General features: G+C 38.6%; 1 protein-coding gene across 8 annotated transcripts in view; it reads left to right on the plus strand.

Annotated features, from left to right (window-relative positions):
• The window catches only part of BIRC6 (baculoviral IAP repeat containing 6), a 255,529-nt gene that overhangs the window by 105,974 nt on the left and 127,053 nt on the right, over nt 1–22,502 (plus strand). For 5 of the 8 annotated variants that reach the window (XR_009867792.1, XM_062209232.1, XM_062209225.1 and 2 more), the window contains 13 exons: nt 425–572; nt 1,713–1,846; nt 6,442–6,588; nt 11,066–11,253; nt 12,021–12,344; nt 12,585–12,684; nt 15,021–15,235; nt 15,395–15,603; nt 15,936–16,282; nt 16,906–17,125; nt 17,522–17,655; nt 18,587–18,724; nt 20,823–20,950. Coding sequence is in view for 7 of the 8 variants with exons in the window: in XM_062209232.1 (XP_062065216.1) it covers nt 425–572; nt 1,713–1,846; nt 6,442–6,588; nt 11,066–11,253; nt 12,021–12,344; nt 12,585–12,684; nt 15,021–15,235; nt 15,395–15,603; nt 15,936–16,282; nt 16,906–17,125; nt 17,522–17,655; nt 18,587–18,724; nt 20,823–20,950 (2,432 nt within the window). In the remaining variant the exon portion in view is untranslated. The remainder of the gene's footprint in view (nt 1–424; nt 573–1,712; nt 1,847–6,441; nt 6,589–11,065; nt 11,254–12,020; nt 12,345–12,584; nt 12,685–15,020; nt 15,236–15,394; nt 15,604–15,935; nt 16,283–16,905; nt 17,126–17,521; nt 17,656–18,586; nt 18,725–20,822; nt 20,951–22,502) is intronic. The other 3 variants (XM_062209227.1, XM_062209228.1, XM_062209230.1) reach the window with 3 other exon arrangements.

Consider the following 22,502-nt stretch of genomic DNA (forward strand, 5'->3'; position numbering starts at 1 on the left):
TTGGTTCATTCTCCAAGTGGCTGCACCGGCCAGGGCTGAGCCAGGCCAAAACCAAGATCAAAGAGTTTCATCTGGGTCTCTCATGTGGACGGCAGATGCACTTGGGCCATCTTCCTCTGCCTTTCCTAGCCATTAGCAGGGAGCTGGATCGTAAGTGGAGCAGCTGGGGCACAAATCAGCACCCACATGGACTGCCTGCAGCACAGGTGGCAGCTTTATCCCCCATGCCACAATGCTGGCCTTTCTGTGTCCTCTTTGATCCCTTCAAAGGATTTGTCCTTTTTTATAAGTTGCCTTTAAAGATTTTCTTTCCAGAAAAGGGATTTTTTTTAACAGAAGGTGATATGCTAATAAATATGTTACCTGCAGTTCTGTGTGTTAGAGGACAAAGAAGAAACAGAAATTTTTTATTGTTGTTTTCTAGGTTCTGTCTATTGGTATTTTGTCCTGTTGAATTATGTTAAAGATGAAGATTTGGCTGGGTGCAGTACAGCTTGTGCATCTTTGCTTACTGCTGTGTCCAGACAGTTACAGGACAGGCTAACGCCAATGGAGGCCTTACTTCAAACAAGGTATTGTAATATGTATAAAGTGATGCCACCTTTGCACAGGACCATTTCTTCATAAATACGCCTAATACACTGTTTTTCTTCAAAAATATGTTTGGTTTATGCTTTACCTTTTTACAAATGATACTAATATAAGATTTTCTTTTTTTTAAATTTTCTCTAAAACTATTCTCTTTGACAATTTGAGAACTCTTGAAGACAAATTTTATTCAGGGGAAATTATATTTAATTCTTAGAATGGCATTCTTTGCTAATGGAATAAATATTAGAACCTATTTATTATGGCAACTTTATAGGTGGAATCACAGTAAGTAAATTAACTGTATTTTTCTGATGAAAATGCCTTAAGAAACAGAAACAGGTTAGATTTGATATGTTGCCTGACCTTCAGTGTTTAAAATAGAGTATTTCTCTATTTAGAGCAGTGATTTTCTAATTAGATTAGAAATCATGATTTCAGTGAAATTTTACTCAAAGCCTTTGTGCTAATTGTGTCCTTGTAATGATGAAGGAAGAGGAGGCAGAAGTAAGCACCTGGTAGCCCTTGTGTCCTTTGGTCTGCAGGGGGCAGTCTTAGTATATTAGCTGCAAGCTTATTGGACTCAGAATCACAGTTGTGGAGTCTCTGGGCAGTGTCCTTTTTGTGGTATCAGTTACAGAGAAAACACTTGGGAGTCCCTGAATGTGATGTCAGCTACATCTGGTTAGAATCTTCCTCTGCCCTGTTAGACTGCTTTTTTTTTTTTTTTTTTTTTTCTTTTTAGAAAAAGATTTATTTATTTGAGAGGCAGAGTTACAGACAGAGAGAGAAGTCTTCCATCCGCTGGTTTACTCCGCAAGTGGCCTAAACTGCTGGAGCTGGGACAATTTGAAGCCAGGAGCCAAGAGCTTTTTCTGGGTCTCCCATGTAGGGGGAGGGCCCCAAGTAGTTGAGTCACTGCTTTCCCAGGCCATAAGGGAGCTGGATTGGAAGAGGAACAGCCAGGACAAGAACTGGCACCCATATGGGATCCCCAGGCAGAGGCTTAACTTACTATACCACAACACCGGCCCCTAGACTGCTTTTAAAACTAAGTAAATATTAGTAATTTGTTAGTTAGATGGCTGATGGGAAATTGCTTAGTACGTTGCTTTGTTTTTCAGATATGGGTTATATAGCTCACCATTTGATCCAGTCCTCTTTGATTTGGAGATGAGTGGCTCTTCCTGTAAAAATGTATACAACAGCAGCATTGGTGTCCAGTCAGACGAAATTGATTTGTCAGATGTCCTTTCAGGTAGTGATTTCTTTAATTAAAGGAATTTCTGAATGTTTTATCTGGAGTTTAAGTTACCGTTTGTTTTATGAGGTTATAGTTACTGTATTTTGTCTTTGGAGAACTAATGTCCTTTAGAACTTAACCTCTATCTATCATTAAACCATTTATCTTAACTTCTTCTCCCTTGCTGCTCTAATCAAAATAACAGTATATTAAGGTTACCTTTGAAATGGTTGTGAATTTATTTCATTTTTTAAATTTTTCATTGCACATCTGTACTTTAATTTGCTCATAAAAAACTTTAAAATTGTAGCCTTTGCATTTTCATATAATGTCCTTTTGCTGATTCTACAAAGTTGTTATTTAGTTTAAAAATGTAAAATTGATATATACTTACTATCATAAGCAAGAGTAGAGAATGAAAAGAACTTCTCCATCTGCTGTCACTTTCTGAGGTTAAGCTTTGTATGCATTACATGTATCCTACAAATTTTTAAAGCTTTAGGTTTCTCTGTAACACTATGTAGTATCTTTTCAAGTGCTAGAATTTTTAGTTATTTTCAGTAAAGTAATGGCTATTTTATTTTTATTTTTCATCCAAATGTACTTATTGCCAAGTATTGCTAGTAAACAAAAATGTTAGAAAATTTATTTTTAAGCACATTAAGATAACTGCCACAGCAAATGTAAATTTTGAAAGTTAATGTTTTATTTTTTAAATTATGAATTGTGAAAAAAGCAAAGCATAGACATCAAATATAGAAATGTAAAATGCCTCAGCTCCGCCCTTTGCACCTGTGAGGTTACCGGCATTCATTGGATGTTTAATTATTCCAACTCATTTGAAACACACAGTAAAGGTTTTATTCAAAGAGATCATACATGCTTTTAATGACTTATGTTGCCTTGAGTGTGTCTGTTACTGCTTGTGTTCACTGACTAAATGTCACCCTGATGCTTCGACTTGCGTCTCTCTTGTGCTCCACATGGAGCCTGTTTCCAGATTCTACTTGTTTTTCCTATGTATTGTTTTACACGTGCTTACTCTTACCTCTCCTGGTCAGTCACACAATTACAGTCCAGCCACAGCCACCTTGAACCTGCACAACAGTAGTACTTTTTGTTCTGGTCTTTTGCTGTCTGTTGCTCTGGTTCAAAGCATTTTCCACATTGCAGTGAGTGTGATTTTCTTTTTGTATGCAAACCTAATCTCTCAGCCTCTCTTCTTAAGATATATTTTCATGGCTTTCTATTACGCTGAAGTTCTAAGTCTCTAATGTGCCATATAAAATCCTCTGTGATTTGACCTTCTTTCCTTCACCCTTAATACTGTGCCATTTGTCTCTTATTTTCTTTTCCTTAGACCAGTGATTCTCATAGTGTGGTCAGTAGATTCCTTGCAGTTCCTGAGACCCTTCAGGGGATCTTTGGAGTCAGAAGTATTTTTCCGATAGTAGGATGTTACTTGTCTTGATCAATGCCTATTTACGTCGATAATTGTACCGATTGTGCAAAAAGCGTGTTCCTTACTATGCATTTGAAATTAAAATACATCAGTTTCATTTAAATGTCCATGATGAGACAGTAAAAATTACTAATTTTGTGGGTGGTCCAAGGTTACATGAAGGCTAGGTAAGGAGAGCCAAAAAAAAAAAAAAGCACACCTAGAATTAGTAGGTTCTAAGTGTTCCAGAGCGCATGGCTGAGTAGTTCACATTGCTGTGTTATATACTGTGCAAACAGCTGGCAAGGAGACTGTTAGGCTCCAGATACAAAGATATGGAAATGGAAATTTTCTGATTTGATCAGTTTGTGCTATATAAATGTGTAGAAGTGCTAGACTGTACCCCATAGAAATGTACAGGTATTACATGTAAATAAAAAAATTAAAAATATGACTAATTTTATTAGATTTTGCAAACATTAGTACACCTCTCCCAAATATTCCATGATAAAATGGTAAATATGGACAAAAAACTTTTGCATGTTGTATACTGCAGTTGTTTCAGGGAACTAAATTTTTACATTTGTTAGGGATCTGAGATGAACAAGATGCTTGTGGCAAGGAGCACATTTTTATTTGCAAGAATGGTTGAGAGGGCCAGTAGTGTCCCAGCTGTTCCACTTCTGATTGCGATCCCTGCTAATGGCCTGGGAAAGCAGTGCAAGATGGCCTAAGTGTTGGGGCCCCTGTCACCCACTTGGGAGACCTGGATGAAGTTCCTGGCTCTGGCCTGGTTGTTGTGACCATCTGGAGAATGAACTAGTAGATGGAAGATCAATTTCCCTATCTCTCTCTCTCTTTTGCTCTCCCTCTCTCTATCTCTCTCGCTCTCCCTTCCACTTTCTCCTCTGCTCTTTGGCTCTCCCCCTCTCTTTGTAACTCTTTGAAACTACTTAAATAAATCTTTATAAAAAAAAAAATGGGTGGCAGAGAAAGCTATGCTCATTAAGATGTCGTGGTTATTTGGCAGACATTTTCTTAGAGTAAAAATAACCCACTTTGGGAGCAGTTTTCCAATGTTAAAAGTGGAGTTTTTAAGGCAAAATTATAATTTTGGAAAAGATGTGTCTTCTACAGTGAGCTTGATGGCTTCCTGGCATGTAAAGATTTTTGTGATGGAATATGACGTGAATGATAATAATGAAATGTTAACATTGGGAAGTGGTGATCCAATATTTTCCATATAGTGTTTTGTCATTGTGCATAGGGAAAAGATTCCTTAAAACTATACCAATTGATCTTAATGTAACAGAGTTTGATCATTTCATTTCTAAAATTTCAGAGATGCCACATTGTAACTAACTTTTATGTGAATTAACAGTATAACTAGTGCTCAGACAGTACTTTATACTTTGTATTTCTGTGTGGGTGCAAACTGTTGAAATCTTAATATATACTAAGTTGATCTTCTGTATATAAAGATAATTGAAAATGAATCTTGATGAAGAATGGGATGGGAGAGGGAGTGGGAGATGGGATGGTTGCGGGTAGGAGGGGGAGGTTATGGGGGAAGAAAGCCACTGTAATCCAAAAGTTGTACTTTGGAAATTTATATTTATTAAATAAAGGTTACAAAAAAAGAAGCAAATCACTTTTCAAGTTTTAGAATATGTTTGTGGCCGGTGCCGTGGCTCAACAGGCTAATCCTCCGCCTTGCGGCACTGGCACACCGGGTTCTAGTCCCGGTCGGGGCTCCGGATTCTGTCCCGGTTGCCCCTCTTCCAGGCCAGCTCTCTGCTGTGGCCAGGGAGTGCAGAGGAGGATGGCCCAAGTACTTGGGCCCTGCACCCACATGGGAGACCAGGAGAAGCACCTGGCTCCTGCCATCGGATCAGCGCGGTGCCAGCCGCGGCGGCCATTGGAGGGTGAACCAACGTCAAAGGAAGACCTTTCTCTCTGTCTCTCTCTCTCACTGTCCACTCTGCCTATCTTTAAAAAAAAAAAAAAGAATATGTTTGATGATTAAAATACTTCTCCCAACTCTTGGGCCAGACTTTTCCCCACATATTTCTTTCAAAATGTGCATGAAAACCCACACTGAATGCAGAGGCAGGAAGGGGGCTACTGCTGTCCTCTGATAAACTAGATTTTAAAGAGATTTGCAAATAGGAAAAACAGTGCCACTCTTACTAAAGTATTTTTGTTTTAGGTAATAGTTATTTTATAAGTTGAAGTATATTTAAAATAAATAGCCTTATTTCTTTTTTTTTTTTTTAAAGATTTATGTATTTATTGGACAGGCAAAGTTACATAAAGAGAGGAAGAAAGATATATTCCATCCACTGGTTCACTCCCCAGATGGCCACAACAGCTGCAGCTGGGCTAGTCTGAAACCAGGAACCAGGAGTTTCATCCAGTTCTCCCATGAGGGTGCAGGGGCCCAAGGACCTGGGCCATTTTCCACTGCTTTCCCAGCACATTATCAGGGAGTTGGATCAAGAGTGGAGCAGCTGGGATGCCAAGATGCTGACCCAAAAGATTTTTTTATTTATTTGAAATGCAGAGTGACAGTAAGAGAGGGGGAGAAGAGAGAGTGCTTTGATCTGCTAATTCATTTCCCCAAATTCCTGCAACAGCTGGGTCTGAGCCAGGCTGAAGCCAGGAACTGGAAACTGTATCCTGGTCTCTGATTTGGGTCATCCTCTGTTACCTTTCCGGGCATATTAACAGGAAGCTTGATTTGAAGTGGAGGAGCAGGGATTTGAACTGTCACCCTGATACTGGATGCAGGTGTCACGATAGGTGGCTTACCCCACTGTGCCACAGTGCCTGCCCCTACATGACGTAATTTACATTTTTTTCTCATTTTAACATTTCTATTGTTGTAAATATCAATGTATGCATCACTGATGTGAATAGAAGCTTGTTGGAGTTGGTAATATTTGAAAATACGTGGAGGGATCTTAGGATCAAGAACTGTTTTCTAGTCATTCTGTTCTTTCATTTCCTCAAATTTGCCATGTTCCTTCCTCTTTTGAGGACTTTTTCTTTTTTTTATGCATTTATATATTTCTCATTATAATTGGAGTAGCTGTTAAAATTATCAATATGACTTGGCTTTTAAGGAATCTCTGCACATAGTCTGAGACTGGTCTTTTTTCTGTTCTAGGGAACGGAAAGGTCAGCAGTTGCACAGCTGCTGAGGGTAGTTTCACATCTCTCACTGGACTTCTGGAAGTTGAGCCACTGCACTTTACTTGTGTGTCCACTAGTGACGGAACCCGAATAGAAAGGGACGATGCAAGTACGTTTACTGGTATATACCTTCTTTTATTACACTTTCCTTGGTAAGACAGGAATATGTAAGTATTTAAATATCAGTTTATAATCTGAGTTTCATTGCTATTGTGTGTAGTGGAAGTATATTCATGGGAGAGCGTTTTGGGGGGAGTATAAAAGGTTTTACATCCTTTCATTGGTACCCCACTTCCCACCCTCTACCCACAAGAGCATCGTCTTAAATTGTTCTGTTTCTCTGTGTATACATTCTTAGAAACTTTAATTTGAAAAATAACAAGCAGAAAGAAATGGAATGCAAAATTAAAATACACTTTATGTTTCCATTGCTCACCATCAACAGTCACCAGCTGGTGGCCAGTCGTGTTCTGTCCACACTGTGTTTACTGTTGGCATCATAAAGATGTTTCTTGAATTTAAAATTTATGGTATAGTTGGTAATGTTTATGAACAAATTGAGATGAATAAATAGGGAATGATGTTTTTCCAACTGGTTTAAAGCAGCTTTTTGATATCTAAAGTAGTCCTTGACTGTGGTATGTATGTGGTGGTGTTGATGTTTTGAAAACATTTCACTTACATTTAAGTTTTGACAATCTGTGGAGAATCTTATTAATTTTCTGTGTTTTGTGTTGTGTAATTTTTTTTTATCCCCACAGTATAAGATTATTGTTTACTTGCAGTTAATTCTATTGTGGCACAAATAATTGAAATTGATAAGAATAATGGTATTTGGTTTTATGTTTACGTTATAATCTCTGAAGGGTTTGATTGTCTTTAACTGATTGTGCCCTTGGTGGTTTTGTATAAACAGGTGGCAATTTATTCTCTTCAACATTTTAATAAAAGGAAAATGCAGTTTGCATATGAGAAATCATGGAAAATTTAATCTTGTGCTTTGTTCTAGAATTACAAGAGGCTTTTAGAAAAGGAATTAGTTCCCTATTTTGGTGCCTTTTTATTCAGAATTGCCTTGTATTTTTCAGTTATAGGTATAACCACTAATTGAAATGTATAACTTAGGTAGTAAAGATTGCCAATTTAAATTAAAATTTAATTTTTTGAAGTATATAGATTATAGAAGGGTCAGAATTAATTTGTGTTTCTTTTCTTGAACTATTAACAGTTATTTTGTAGAATCTCTTAGATTTGTACTGGAATAGAAACATGCCATGTCAAAGAAATTAAACTTTAAGAAAACTAGTTATCAATCAGGCTCTTTTGTGGTAATTATAATGGCAGTAAGTATCCAGGATTTAAATCTTTATTTTAAGAAAATGTATGTGCCCTAGGCTGGCGCCGCGGCTCAGTAGGCTAATCCTCCACCTTGCGGCACTGGCACACCGGGTTCTAGTCACGGTCGGGGCACCGATCCTGTCCCGGTTGCCCCTCTTCCAGGCCAGCTCTCTGCTGTGGCCAGGGAGTGCAGTGGAGGATGGCCCAAGTCCTTGGGCCCTGCACCCACATGGGAGACCAGGAGAAGCACCTGGCTCCTGCCATCGCATCAGCACGGTGTGCCGGCTGCAGCGCGCCTACCGCGGCGGCCATTGGAGGGTGAACCAATGGCAAAAAGGAAGACCTTTCTCTCTGTCTCCCTCTACTGTCCACTCTACCTGTCAAAAATAAAAAAAAAATTAAAAAAAGAAAATAAGAAAGAAAATGTATGTGCCCAAGTAAATCATACCTTCAGAAGGTAAAAGAAAGTTTTAAAGATAAAAAATTGTTTGAAAAAGTATTCCTTGATACTTTCTACCCATTTACTCTCCTGCAAAGGATGTATTGGAGCTAATTTCTTGTCTTTCCAGAGGTAGTGTGTACTTTTCAAGTGATGTCTTCTGTAGTCTGCCCACCCTAAAAGTGGCTAGAGGTTTTTAGTAAACATTAGAGTAGCGTCCTGATTGGTGATCATAAGGTACTGAAAAATGACTTTAACCTTTTAACTTCCTCTTTCTACTTTTTTGAAATAACACTTGTTAGTGTTACAAAGATTGCAAGTGCCTGAATTCTTCCCCTTTTCACTATGAGCAAATCACCTTTGTTTCCTTCTCCTCTAATTTAATTATCTATATGGTAGATTATGATTATTGGTAATACATACAATTATAATGTTAGGAATAAATTGCCTAATTAGTATATAGTGCTTTATTGCAAACATTCAATTAAGATGATATAAATTTAGTACTTAGCATTGTATTTTGCACTGAATTTGTCTTCATGCAGCCCTTGGTTCGTTCTTTTTCAAAATGTTTTTATTTGAAAGGCAGAGAAAGAGAGAAATAAATGTCTCCTATCCTCTGGTTACTCCCTGAGTGCTTGCAACAGGCCAGACCAGGCTGAATCCAGGAGCCTGTAATGCAGTCTGGTCCCCAACATGAGTAGCAGGGACCCAACTACTGAGCCATCACATGTAGCCTCCCAGGGTGCACATTCACAGAAAGCTGCAATCAGGAATGGAGGCAGGATCTTAACCCAGACAGTCCGGTATGGAATGCTGGTGTCCCAAGCAGTATCTTCTTCTTCTTTTTTTTTTTTAAAGATTGATTGATTTATTTAAAAAGTAGTGTTACAGAGATATGGGGGGACCGGGGTCTTCTATCCACTGGTTGACTTCCCAAATGGCTGCAACAGTCAGAGCTGGGCCAATCCAAAGCCTGAAGACTTCTGGGTCTTGCATGTGGGTGCAGGGACCCGAAGACTTGGCCCATCTACCCAAGCAGTATCTTAACCACTGCACCAAATGCCTGCCTGTGTCCTTGGTTCTCATACCACGTCACACTATGAGCTTTCTAGGGTAACTTCCCTGAGCCATTCTTTACTTAATCAACCTAAAAAGGAACACATGTTATCTGGCCCATACGGTTATTCATTTGTTGACTTCAGTAAATCATTAAAACAGTGTCACGTGATAGTGTACACTGAATGTTGGCTGTTACCATAGCGGCCACCTTTTCCCAGTGGAACTTGCAGTAAAGGCCTGTTACTGTATAAATATTAATGCTGTCATCAGATTTGTCCCCGCCTTTGGTTTTATGCTGCCATGTTAGTAATTAAGTTGTGAGGGGTAGACATTGTGGTAAGGGGGTTACACTGCTGCTTAGGATGCCCACATTCCTTATTGAGTCCCAGCCACTCTGATTCCCCAGAAATATTCTGCTATGTGCCTGGGAAGCAGTAGGTGATAGCTCAAGCACTTGAGTCCCTGCTACCCACATGGGCGATTTGGATAAGAATTCTGGCTCCTGGCTTCAGACTGGTGCAGCCATAGCTGCTAGAGCCATTTGAGGAGAACCAGCAAATGGAAGATATCTCCCCCTCCGCCCTTCCATCTTCTCATTCCCTCTCTCTCTCTGTCTTTCAAATAAGTAAATAAATCTTAAGTTGTGAAATTAAGTTTTTATCTCAGATTTTTCCATATGATATTTTGTAAATATTTAGGGGAAGAGGATTCTTTTGAAATTTGAGTTTGACTATCATTGAAGAGGAAGATAAAAGAAATTTCTTTGTAGAATTTCATAGAGTCATTCTTGATAATGTTTATGGCTAAGCTGTGTGCTAGATTTGGCCGTGTGCAGAGCATGCTTCTGGGTGCATATGGGTAGGAAATGTTGCTTTACATATTCTGTGCAGTCTTTATATTTATCCAGATCAAAGTAGGGGCCTTTTTTCTGCTAAGGGCCATTTCGATGTTTACAACATCATTTGCAGGCCATAGGAAATTATCAACTTAAAAATTAGCCTACTATAGATTTACTGAATTTTGAGTCCTGCCTGTTGTAGCCTTGACAGAGCCAGACCGAATGATTTTGTGGGCTGGATATTACCGACCCCTAGTCTAGACTGTATTTCAAAATGAGAAATGAGTGTCATTTATCTTTTTGAATGATGTTCTTAAAATTAAGGGTCTTTTGGATCTTGTTTGTGTGTAAAGGGGCATATTGTTGTTGTACAAAAGCTTAGTGAACACTAATTTTTTATGCTTAGATTGTATAAAATTACTCTCATTTTAATAAAATTAAGTGAAAGTTTTTCTTAATTGAAATTACTTATAAACTCCAAAATATACTGGCTAATTTTTACTTGCTTGCAAAGTCATTCTTGGTGGTGTACATTAGCACAGTGATTATGACACCTCTTGGGACAACTGCATGCTATATTGGAGAGCCTGGTCTCAAGTCCTGGCTCTACTTGAAATTTCTGGCTTCCTGCTGATGTATATCCTGGAAGGTAGTGGATGATAGCTTAAGTAGTTGGGTCTCTGCCACCTGTGTGGGAGACCCTGCTATCTGTGTAAGAGACCAGGCCCAACTATTTTGGGTGCTTTTATAGAATGAAACAGCCGTTAAGGTTTCTTTTTCTGTAATCACTGGATTTTTTATAAAATGAAAATGAACTATAGTTTTAGTGTTAAAGTACTGTACCTTGAATGTCTCTTTTTGCACCTTCTCTTCATCCTGGTATGTTTTGTTTTGTTTTGTTTTCCTCTTGTCTTATGCCAGTGAGTTCCTTCGGGGTTACTCCTGCAGTAGGTGGACTATCATCTGGGACAGTTGGGGAAGCCTCGACAGCCCTGAGTTCAGCAGCCCAGGTAGCTTTGCAGTCTCTCTCTCATGCAATGGCTTCAGCCGAGCAACAGCTGCAGGTGCTGCAAGAGAAACAGCAGCAGCTTTTGAAGCTTCAGCAACAGGTTGGAGACTATTTGGCTCTTTGTTCATGCTGTCTCTAAACTGCAAAAGCTGAAAAAGTACTATAAAATGACCGTTATTTTCATAAAGGAAAATAGGTTGACCCATCTGAGCTAATCATTTTCAACAAAAATTGAGGTAAAGTCTTTGTGATATATTTAAACTTGTTTAACTTACATGAATGCATTTTAGTTGATACATATTTGAGGGAATTTCATTAACGCTTTTTGTGGAGTCTTCAATTAAAATCCATTCTCTGTTTAAATACTCCTGATCAAATATTACCTCTTACTATTTATTTGGAGTGTACAAGCTAAAACAATACTTTAAAGCCCTGTTAAATTAACGAGTTAAAATTTAATAATAGCATCAGATGTTTTGTAGGTTTCATTGGTGTCTAAATATGTCTGGCAAATGCAGGTGACAAAACTATGTCAGGTTAATCAACACAGGAATCCACCTTTTAATCTTTTGTTGTAAGCAGAACTTTGCTTCCATTTTCACATTTAATCGTTCTGCTTCATTTTTACCTTTGAATTGAGAAAATCCTAGTTCTCAGTTACACAGGAGATTTCATATTCAATATTTAAAAAAGTACATGTAACAAAGTAATGTTCCACTTAATGCTGAGTCCAGTTTTGATTTATCTTTTTGTGTAATTAGGTTCTAGTTACTTGTGTTTCTCTTCATAATATATGCCCATGTAGTATTCCTCACAAAGTAGGTAGGCAGGATTAGTCTATATATGTTGCTTTTACTTCTTTTACAGAAAGCAAAGCTGGAAGCCAAGTTACATCAGACAACAGCTGCAGCAGCTGCAGCAGCGTCAGCAGCATCAGCAGTAGGTCCTGTTCACAACTCTGTGCCTTCCAACCCAGTGGCTGCCCCTGGATTCTTCATTCATCCATCTGATGTTATTCCACCCACTCCAAAAACAACACCACTTTTTATGACTCCACCACTCACTCCACCCAATGAAGCAGTGTCCGTTGTGATTAATGCCGAACTTGCACAACTTTTCCCAGGCTCAGTCATTGATTCCCCAACAGTCAATCTTGCTGCACATAACAAAAATTCCAACAAGTCCAGAATGGTAAATTATGTTTTAAAAAGGTGTTGCCCTAGACATTAAAAAATATGTGGAATAAACTAACTTTAGAAGGCAAAATTGTCTTGTAACTTTCTGTGTATCTCTATATATCAAATCATATTTATAAAATATAATGCTACAGAATATATATCAGGAAATGAGACTTGTTAATTAGGTAGCGTTGGTAATTTTTATAGAATAAAGGGTAATATCAATGTAGAATTATACTCTTTTCTTTTCTAGAATCCTCTTGGTTCTGGTCTAGCCCTTGCAATTTCTCACGCATCACATTTTCTTCAGCCTCCACCTCACCAGTCCATCATTATAGAGCGAATGCATTCAGGTAATCTTTGACTTTCATCAGATATTTTCTGCCCAGCCTGCTGGCCCTATTAAAAATTATCTTTCTTTAGTTTGACTTTCTTTTGCAAATAAATCATATTTGCTGTTGGATTCGAGGTATGAGCACTAGATAAGCTTGAGCTCTTTGCTCACCAAGGAGAATTGAAGAGTGCTGTTGAGCACGTTTGCTCAACCCTAGTTAGAGAGTACATGGCTTAGTTGTTGAAGTAATGAGGATGTATATATCTGCCTCCATTTCATGGAGACTCAAGTAGGTTTTCCTAAAACTGACATTCATGTAGTATAAGCATTTCTTGTGAATAGCAGACAGAACTGCTATTTCTTAAACTGAGATAGATGAGTAATAGTAAAAACACTCAGGGTCTCTGTGTAGTTTAAATTTTACCTAGGTTAATCTTGTGCTTATATGCTGGAGAATTGTGACTAGGATAGGTGCTTTCATTTAGAACACATTTGTGAATAGATAATAGACAGTTTTTAGCTTATAATCCTACCAACTGTTCTATGCTTGAGCAGGAGTAGAATTCAACAAAATCCTTAGGGAAATGGCATGGCTAGAGACTTGTAACACTTTTCGTTATTAAACCATAATCGCTTTATTGCAGTGGGATGTTTCCTTATTTGGAAAAAGGAATTTGACACATAATGAAATAAATGTTGTATTTTATGTCCATCTTATCATTGATTGGCAACTCCATTAATGTTTATATCATTTAGAGTGAAAATTTGTGGTTCTGTAGCCTTTGGAAATCTAAATAGTTGTTTATACTGCAGTTTGGTTATTTTATCCATGTAATCAAATGACTGTGGCCCTTAAGGCCCTTGAGGAGGAGAGCCATGTTCTTTGTTTGTTGTTTAGTAGTATTTCTGTTTATGAGAGTTTTAGTAACTGCCTTGTTTTCTTTCAAAATTGCTCCATCAAAAATAGCACTGTTCCTAGAAGTTCAGTTGTTTTCCTTCACTGTAAAATGTAACTGGAAAGATTACTAGCTGCCCTTCACCCCAATGCAATGAAAAATGAAAAGAATTATGATGTTATTAATGATCTGCCCTCTGATTCACTAATTGAACTTGGCCTTTTTTTGTTTTTTGCTTTTTAAGATTATATTTACTTATTTGAGATGTAGAATTAGAGAGAGAGAGTGAGACAGGGAGCAAGGCCTTCCATCCCCCGATTCCGCAGCAGCTAGAGCTGGGCCAATCTAAAATCAGGGGCCAGGAGCTTCTTCCAGGTCTCCCGCGCTGGTGCTGGGGCCTAAGCATTTGGGCCATCTTCTACTGCTTTCCCAGGCCACAGCAGAGAGCCAGATCAGGAGAGGAACAGCAGGGACACGAACTGGCACTCAGAAGGCATGCCAGTGCCACAGGCGGAGGTTTAGCCTACTATGCCACAGCACCGGCTCCAAACTTAGCCTTTTAATATGTGTGAAATGGGAGCTGCAGATCTCTTGGTTCTTTTATTTTGCAGAGCTAAAAAGACAGTGATGTGCTCATTGGGGGAAAACATTGAGATATGTGTTTTTCCCTTTGAGGGCCTTTTCAAGGCATTTTTTAGTTGTAGTTCATTATGTGTGATTTTTAGACACAAACTGATTTTGCATCTTAACCCCAATACAATGTACAATTCTACGAGAAATTTAACAGAGTTTAAAGAAAACTAAAGTCAAATAATACAGTTTGATATCTTTACTGTACCTGGTTGTCAAACTGAGAAAAGTAATGTCCACTGGTTGAAAGGAGAGCAGATTAGTACTTACAGATTTAACTTATTATGTACTACTTTTGGTGATCTAATTTTTTATGCTCTAATGTTGTCAATGAAGCTTACGTTTTTAAGTGATTGATTGTAATTTTTCTGTCCTGTACTTTAAAAGTGGGTTTCTTTTTTTTTTTTTAAGATTTTTTTTTTTTTTTTTAAAGTTGAAAGGCAGATTTAGAGTGGGATAGACAGACAGAAGGGGAGAGAGAGAGATTTGCCATCCGCTGATTCACTCTCCAAATGACTACGGCAGCCGGGGTTGGGCTTGACCTAATTAAGGAGCCAGGAACTTCATCCCAGCCTCCTCTTGGTGCAGTGGCCCAAACACATGGGGCATATTCTGTTGCTTTCCCAGGCGCATTAGCAGGGAGCTGGATTGGAAATAGACCAGCTAGGACTCATACCAGTGCCAATATATTGTGGCATTGCAGGCAATGACTTAACTGCTATGCCACAAGTGCTGACACCATGGGTTTCATATTTTATAATGAGTACTCTGAACAGCTTTTGATACATCATTTGATTGATATGTTTTTTATGAACTGTTTCTCTCATAGGAGCAAGGAGATTTGTGACTTTAGATTTTGGCAAGTCAATACTGTTGACAGATGTGTTGATTCCAACTTGTGGTGACTTGGCTTCTTTGTCAATTGACATTTGGACATTAGGAGAAGAGATGGATGGAAGGCGGTTGGTAGTGGCCACTGATATAAGTACTCATTCACTAATTCTTCATGACTTAATACCACCTCCTGTGTGCAGATTCATGAAGGTAAATTACTTTGAGGAAATTGATAGCTTTCTATGTTTGTGACAAACTCATGAAAAATACTTGGGTATATAAGAATTAAACTGTATATTGTATCTGAATACATTGCTCAGATTTTTATTGTGGCAGATTTGTGTGTGTAGTTACACATTTTCATTTCAGATCACTGTCATTGGACGTTACGGCAGTACCAATGCAAGAGCCAAAATTCCTTTAGGATTTTACTATGGTCATACCTATATCTTGCCTTGGGAAAGTGAACTGAAATTAATGCATGATCCTCTAAGGGGAGAAGGAGAATCTGCAAACCAGCCAGAAATTGACCAGCATTTAACGATGATGGTTGCTCTACAGGAGGATATACAATGCCGGTTAGTAGAAAGTTACAAATGTGTTGTAATTTTGTTAAAACTGTATTTTTTATATAGTTTTATACTTGCTTATATTTTTGTGAAAAAATGTATCTTTATAACTTTATGGAAACAACAAAAGGAAGTTGGGCAGTAGCACGTCACAGTAATAATACTTGATGTGTGCAAACATTGTGATTAAATAATTAACTGCATTTATTAATACCTAAAATTGAATAATTCTTTTTTAACAGTTGTATATTGACATATTTTAGAAATTTAGTTGCTGGTATGTACATGTACATCACAGGAATTTGCAAGAATTAGTTTATTCATTTATTTTTTGCTTACAGATACAACTTAGCTTGTCATCGTCTGGAAGCTCTTTTGCAAAGTATTGACCTTCCTCCTCTTAACAGTGCTAATAATGCACAATACTTTTTGCGAAAACCAGACAAGGCAGTGGAGGAAGACAGTAGGGTTTTTTCTGCTTATCAAGATTGTATTCAGCTACAGCTTCAACTAAATTTGGCTCATAATGCAGTACAGAGGCTCAAAGTGGCTCTTGGTTCAAGTCGGAAGATGTTGAGTGAAACATCAGATCCAGAAGATTTAATTCAGATGTCTTCCACAGAGCAGTTACGTACCATCATCAGATATCTGCTGGACACTTTGCTTAGCCTACTTCACTCCTCCAGTGGTTGGTATTTGGTTTATATACTTATAAGTCTGGGAATATATGAGTGTTTGTGATTTTGTTGCATGTTTTAGGTTCTTTGTTAATATTTTCTGTATATTGTTTTTATATCCTTTCCAATGTGATTATGAAATGTCTTAGAATCACCCATTTTTTTTCTCCTTATTTTCTTTTGAGTGGATTTTTGATGGGTTTTGTTTATTGTGTTTGTTATTGACATGCATATCATTGTATTTATGACAAAATAGTAAGTATTGTTAAAGATTCAGCAGTGAAGACTTCATAAATAGTCAGCCTAACAGAGTGTGGTTGTAATCTAGTTAGCAACCATTTTGACATTCCAGGAATACTCACCAAGGCTGACACAGGTTCTAATTCCCAGTACCATCATTAACTCAGATCTGTCTGACACATCCAGCTTCACAGATAGGAAATATAAGCATTTGCTCTTCTACAAATATTAAACAGTGAGTTTTTAGATAGAAGAAGAAAATAAATAGAAAATTCACTAGATTATAATTGTCTACTGGTTGCTGGTAAAGAAGAAGGCATATCTAGGTATGCAGATTGTGTGACAACAGCATAAACTTAAATAGGAAATTTTACTGTTTTCTCTCTTGTAATAGGACACTCTGTTCCTGCAGTTTTGCAGAGCACGTTCCATGCCCAGGCCTGTGAGGAGCTGTTCAAACACTTGTGCATCAGTGGAACCCCGAAGATACGGTTACACACTGGTCTTCTGCTAGTGCAGCTATGTGGTGGTGAAAGATGGTGGGGTCAGTTTCTTTCTAATGTTCTTCAGGAATTGTACAATTCAGAGCAGCTTCTCATCTTTCCACAAGATAGGTAGGTCAGAAAATATTGAAGATATTTGTTAGTAGTGACTTGTTTGTGTCAGTCATTGTTCAGGTTTTGAAATCTCGCGTATGTTAATATTAAGTGTGGACGAAATGATGCAGGCCTCCTGACGGTCTTGGGAATGCCCCTGGGTTCAGCAGCAGTGTATTGAAGGCGATAATACATGCTAGAAGTAAACTATACTCTGTAGTGAACCTGAAATTTGTAGGTCTCTGTTTTTAAGTATTTCCTACTTTATACATTAAATGTTTTTGAGTCTAAGGTAAAGTTATTTCATTCTTCATTAAGTGTTTGAATTCTTGTTGATAATGTTAATTAAAACTAATAACTAAGAAAAGCTAATTTTAACATCATCTTACTTGGTTTTTTTAATGTCTTTTTTAGAGTCTTCATGTTACTTTCCTGCATTGGTCAGAGATCACTTAGTAATAGTGGAGTATTAGAAAGCTTACTGAATCTTCTGGATAATTTATTGTCACCTCTTCAGCCACAGTTACCCATGCATAGGCGGACAGAAGGTAGTAGTCTTTTTACTAAAAACATAAAATTCCAATATATACTCCTTTTATAAAACATGTACTCAGAAATGCTTACTCTAGACCCACTGCAGCACATTTGTTTTTATCATGTAAACTTTGTAGCAGGAGCACACTTCCTGTAACTGAGTGCCTTACAGTTACTACTTTATTAAACTGTTACATTTTTATTATTTGAACTTGGATATAAAATCAGACTTTGTTATGAAAGTTTATGCTTTAAAAGGCACAATTACTGTTCTGGGCAATAATAATGAGTTTCATTTGAACCAGATAAATGTTGTAAGACTAAATCTTTAAAACATGGTTTAGTGCTATATGAATTGTGAGTTAGAGGTTTTATTTTCAGCTACTCTTGAGTTTTTTTTTTTTTTTTTTTTTTTTTTAAGATTTTGTTTACTTATTTGAGAGGTTGAGTTACAGAGAGACAGAGAGAAAGGTCTACCTTCTGTTGGTTCACTCCCCAAATAGCTGCAATGGCAGGAGCTGCGCTGATCCGAAGCCAGAAGCCAGGAGCTTCTTCCTGGTCTCCCATGTGGGTGCATGGGCCAAGCATTTGGGCCATCCTTCACTGCTTTCCCAGGCCAAAGCAGAAAGCTGTATTGGAAGAAGAGGAGCCAGGACTAGAACCCGGCGCCCATATGAGATGCCGGCGCTGCAGGCAAGGGATTAACCCACTGTGTCACAGCGCTGGCCCCCTCTTGAGTCTTAACAGTAACACCTTATTACTTGTTTTCTAGTTTATAAAATATTTATCTGTTGGATTCAGCCTGTTAAATATTAGGGTCAACAATTATATGATTTTTTTTTTTTTTTAGATTTATAAAATACTTTATCTTAGTTGTTTATCAGAGCTGATTAGGACTCTAATAGTCACCTGAATATATTTCTTTTTCCTCCCATTTCTTTATAGGAGTACTAGATATTCCCATGATCAGTTGGGTTGTTATGCTGGTGTCCAGATTGCTGGATTACGTGGCAACTGTTGAAGATGAAGCAGCAGCTGCAAAGAAACCTTTGAATGGTAAAGACAGGGAGAGGTTTCTGACAGGTACTAGAAGTTTATAATAATATGTTGGTGGGGCTTTTGAGTGATTTAGCAGTTCCACAATCGGCTAGTGACCTGGAGACCAGCTGTATGTAATTTATGTAAAATGTACATCAACTTTACCAGAGAAACATATAAAACTGGCTCCTTTGTCTGGATGTGGCTTTTCATTTTCAAATACAACTATTTTTTTTTTTAAACGATTTATTTATTTATTTCTAAGAGTTACACAGAGAGAGAAGGAGAGGCAGAGAGAGAGAGGTCTTCCATCCACTGGTTCACTCCCCATTGGCCAGAGCTGAGCTGATCGGAAGCCGGGAGCCAGGAGCTTCTTCCGGGTCTCCCACGCTGGTGCAGGGGCCCAAGGACTTGGGCCATCGTCTACTGCTTTCCCAGGCCATAGCAGAGGGCTGGATGGGAAGTAGAGCAGCCTCTACTCGAACCAATGCCCTAATGGGATGCCTGCACTGCAGGCGGCAGCATAACTTGCTACGCCACAGCACCGGCCCCAACAACTGTGTCTTTCACAAAGTTTTTCTTAGTGTACTTGGAAACAGTTTTTAGTAACAGACATGTGATTGAGTTACGGAGGGGAAATTTGGGAGTTCTTGTATTTTTTTTTTTGTATTTTGATATAGTGAGTTCTGCTTGCTATTGTTGGTCTTCTAACTAGCTTGTAGGTTGCCTCCCTCCTCCTCCTTTTTGAGATTTTATTTATTTATTTGAGAATGAGAGTTACAGACAGTGAGAGGGAGATACAGAAATAAAGGTCTTCCTTCCATTGGTTCACTCCCCAGATGGCCGAAGTGACTAGAGCTGTGCCAGTCTGAAGCCAGGAGCCAGGTGCTTCTTTCCAGTCTCCCTTGCAGGTGCAGGGGTCCAAGGACATGGGCCATTTCTTCTGCTTTCCCAGGACACAGCAGAGAGCTGTATTGGAAGAGGAGCAGCTGGGACTAGAACCGGCATCCCTATGGGATGCTGGTGCCACAGGCGGAGGATTAACCTACTGTGCCGGCCCCTGCAGATTGCCTTAATGCTCAAAGAAATTCACTGATTTTATGTTTTTGAGCTGTAATTTTTTTGTATACTGCAAGGAAATCAAACTGCAAGACCAATTGTTTTCTTCTCCTTTTTCCAGTTAACAGGGAATTTCATTAAAAGATTTTGAAATATTAAACCTAATATGTAAATATAGCCTTTATAGTCTATAAAATTTGTAATTCTATACATTGTCAGAATCCCAGTATATTAAAAAAGTTTCCTTGAGATGTTTTCTAGCTGAATCAGTTGTTTTTGAGAATATTATGTTTTGGAAGAAATGAGAATTCTCATATACAGGGAATTTTCTTTTTATTGATTTTTAAAAAAATAATTTGTATATATGGGTCATTGTACTGTTAAGATGTACAATTACAGTAAACACTACTGCATTATAAAGTTGGAATAACATTGGAAATCAGCTTGATTTATATTGTTCAGATACTATGGCAACATTGTTGAAAGACCTTTTTCAGCGTTTGATGAATTTGAACTAAGAGAACAAGAAAAAGATGTTTTTAGGTTAAGCACTGGAGATTTTTTATTGCTAAAATAGGGCATTGGGCCTAATTTGAACAAAAGAATGACAGAATTGTTTAGATAGTTGTGAAAAAATGGGGATGAATGTAACTACACTGGTTTTTAAATTATTCAACCTTATTTTGATAATTTTTAGTTTTAATTTTTGAGTTTCCTTTTTTTGTTCTCTACACAAAAGCATGTGTGTCTGAATTGGGCAATAGTAGTTGTTAGAATTAAGATGCATTCAAAGCTGTGTCTTAACAAAGACTAAATTTAACTATTGTGCAGGAAGCTATTATCCTAAAGGAAAGATGAGATGTCATGTCTTAAAGACATTTAGAGTCAAGGTTAGAGCAGTGACGGTTACTTAACTGGGGTCAAAGCATCTGGTGATTCCTTCGCTGTGCTTTCCTTTTCTTTCTTTAAAGTTGCTTTATTGTGATTGACATGTGTATATTAGGGCTTTGTGTTTTTTGGGTATGAGCCTTACTTTAAACTATGCTTAATGGAATTACTAATAAACCTTTTCCTTTCCCTATAGGTAACCAGTGGAGTTTTATTAACAATAATCTGCATACTCAGAGTTTAACAAGATCTTCAAAAGGCAGCAGTAGCCTTGATAGATTATATTCTAGGAAAATCAGAAAGCAGCTTGTTCATCATAAACAGGTACTTTTTTAAAATTTTAATATTGAGAATATCATTTTGGTGGCTGTGTGAGAAGTACTGGCAGATCTTAGGTGTCAACTTCAATATGCTACTTAGTGTTAGGGAAGTTACTCTGGAGACTGAGTTTTGTTCTGTTTATGAAATGTGTCAGTATGTCGTTTATACATTTTTGGTGATGTCATTAAAATGTTTACCCTTCCCATCTCTGTTACTACCCTTCAGTGTGAGATTGCCATGACCTTTCGCCTAGTCAGAAAACAGCCTCCCTGCTTTTTTTTTTCCTTAATCCAATCTATTTTCCATTCTAACCCTAAGAGTTGCATACAAACCTGATCATATCACTCCCTCAAATTCCTAATGACTTCCAGTTGACCTTCGAAAGATGAAGGTTAAACTATTTAGGAAAGTATTAGTATATCTATCATCTGCCCCTCTTTCTATCTTTTGGATTTTAATTTCTTCAATATGAGGCAGTACTGAATTTGCATTCCTTTTTTTTTTTTTTTTTAATTTTTGACAGGCAGAGTGGACAGTGAGATAGAGACAGAGAGAAAGGTCTTCCTTTTGCCGTTGGTTCACCCTCCAATGGCCGCCGCGGTAGCGCGCTGCGGCCAGCGTGCCGCGCTGTTCCGATGGCAGGGGCCAGGTGCTTATCCTGGTCTCCCATGGGGTGCAGAGCCCAAGGACTTGGGCCATCCTCCACTGCACTCCCTGGCCACAGCAGAGAGCTGGCCTGGAAGAGGGGCAACCGGGACAGGATCGGTGCCCCGACCGGGACTAGAACCCGGTGTGCTGGCACCGCAAGGCGGAGGATTAGCCTGTTGAGCCACGGCGCCGGCCTGCATTCCTTTTTTAAAAAAATATTTATTTATTCAAAAGTCAGAGTTACACAGAGAGAGGAGGTGCACAGAGAGGGAGGTCTTTTATCTGATGGTTCACTCCCCAGTTGGCCACAACAGCCAGAGCTGTGCTGATCTAAGCCGGGAGCTTCTTCCTGGTCTCCCATGTGGGTGCAGAGGCCATCTTCTACTGCTGTTTCCCAGGCCATAGCAGAGAGCTGGATTGGAAGTGGAGCAGAGGGGTCTTGAACTGGCACCCATATGAGATGCCTCGCTTCAGGGCAGGACATTAACCAACTACACCACAGCTGCAGCCCCTGAATTTGCATTCCTTAGAACAGCAGCCACATCAGTGCTCTTGTGCAGGATTTCTGTGTGTGCTAGGAGGGGTTTTCTCTCCCCTCCCCTCCCCTCTCCCCTCTCCCCCCTCCCCTCTCCCCTCTCCCCTCTCCCCTCTCCCCTCTCCCCTCTCCCGTCTCCCCTCTCCCCTCTCCCCTCTCCCCTCTCCCCTCTCCCGTCTCCCCTCTCCCCTCTCCCCTCTCCCCTCTTCCTCTCCTGCTTTTTTTCACCAGAGGCCAGGTATCAGAATGTGATTTTATTTGCAGAATACCAGCAAATCCTTTTGATTTTGCTTTATGAGCGAGCTACATTAGTTACAAGAATTCTCCTAAATGTACCTATAATATTATTTGATGTGTAATTTCTATCTGAGG

Source organism: Lepus europaeus, chromosome 13 (genome assembly GCF_033115175.1).
Source record: "Lepus europaeus isolate LE1 chromosome 13, mLepTim1.pri, whole genome shotgun sequence".
NCBI classification, from domain to species: Eukaryota; Metazoa; Chordata; class Mammalia; order Lagomorpha; family Leporidae; genus Lepus; species Lepus europaeus.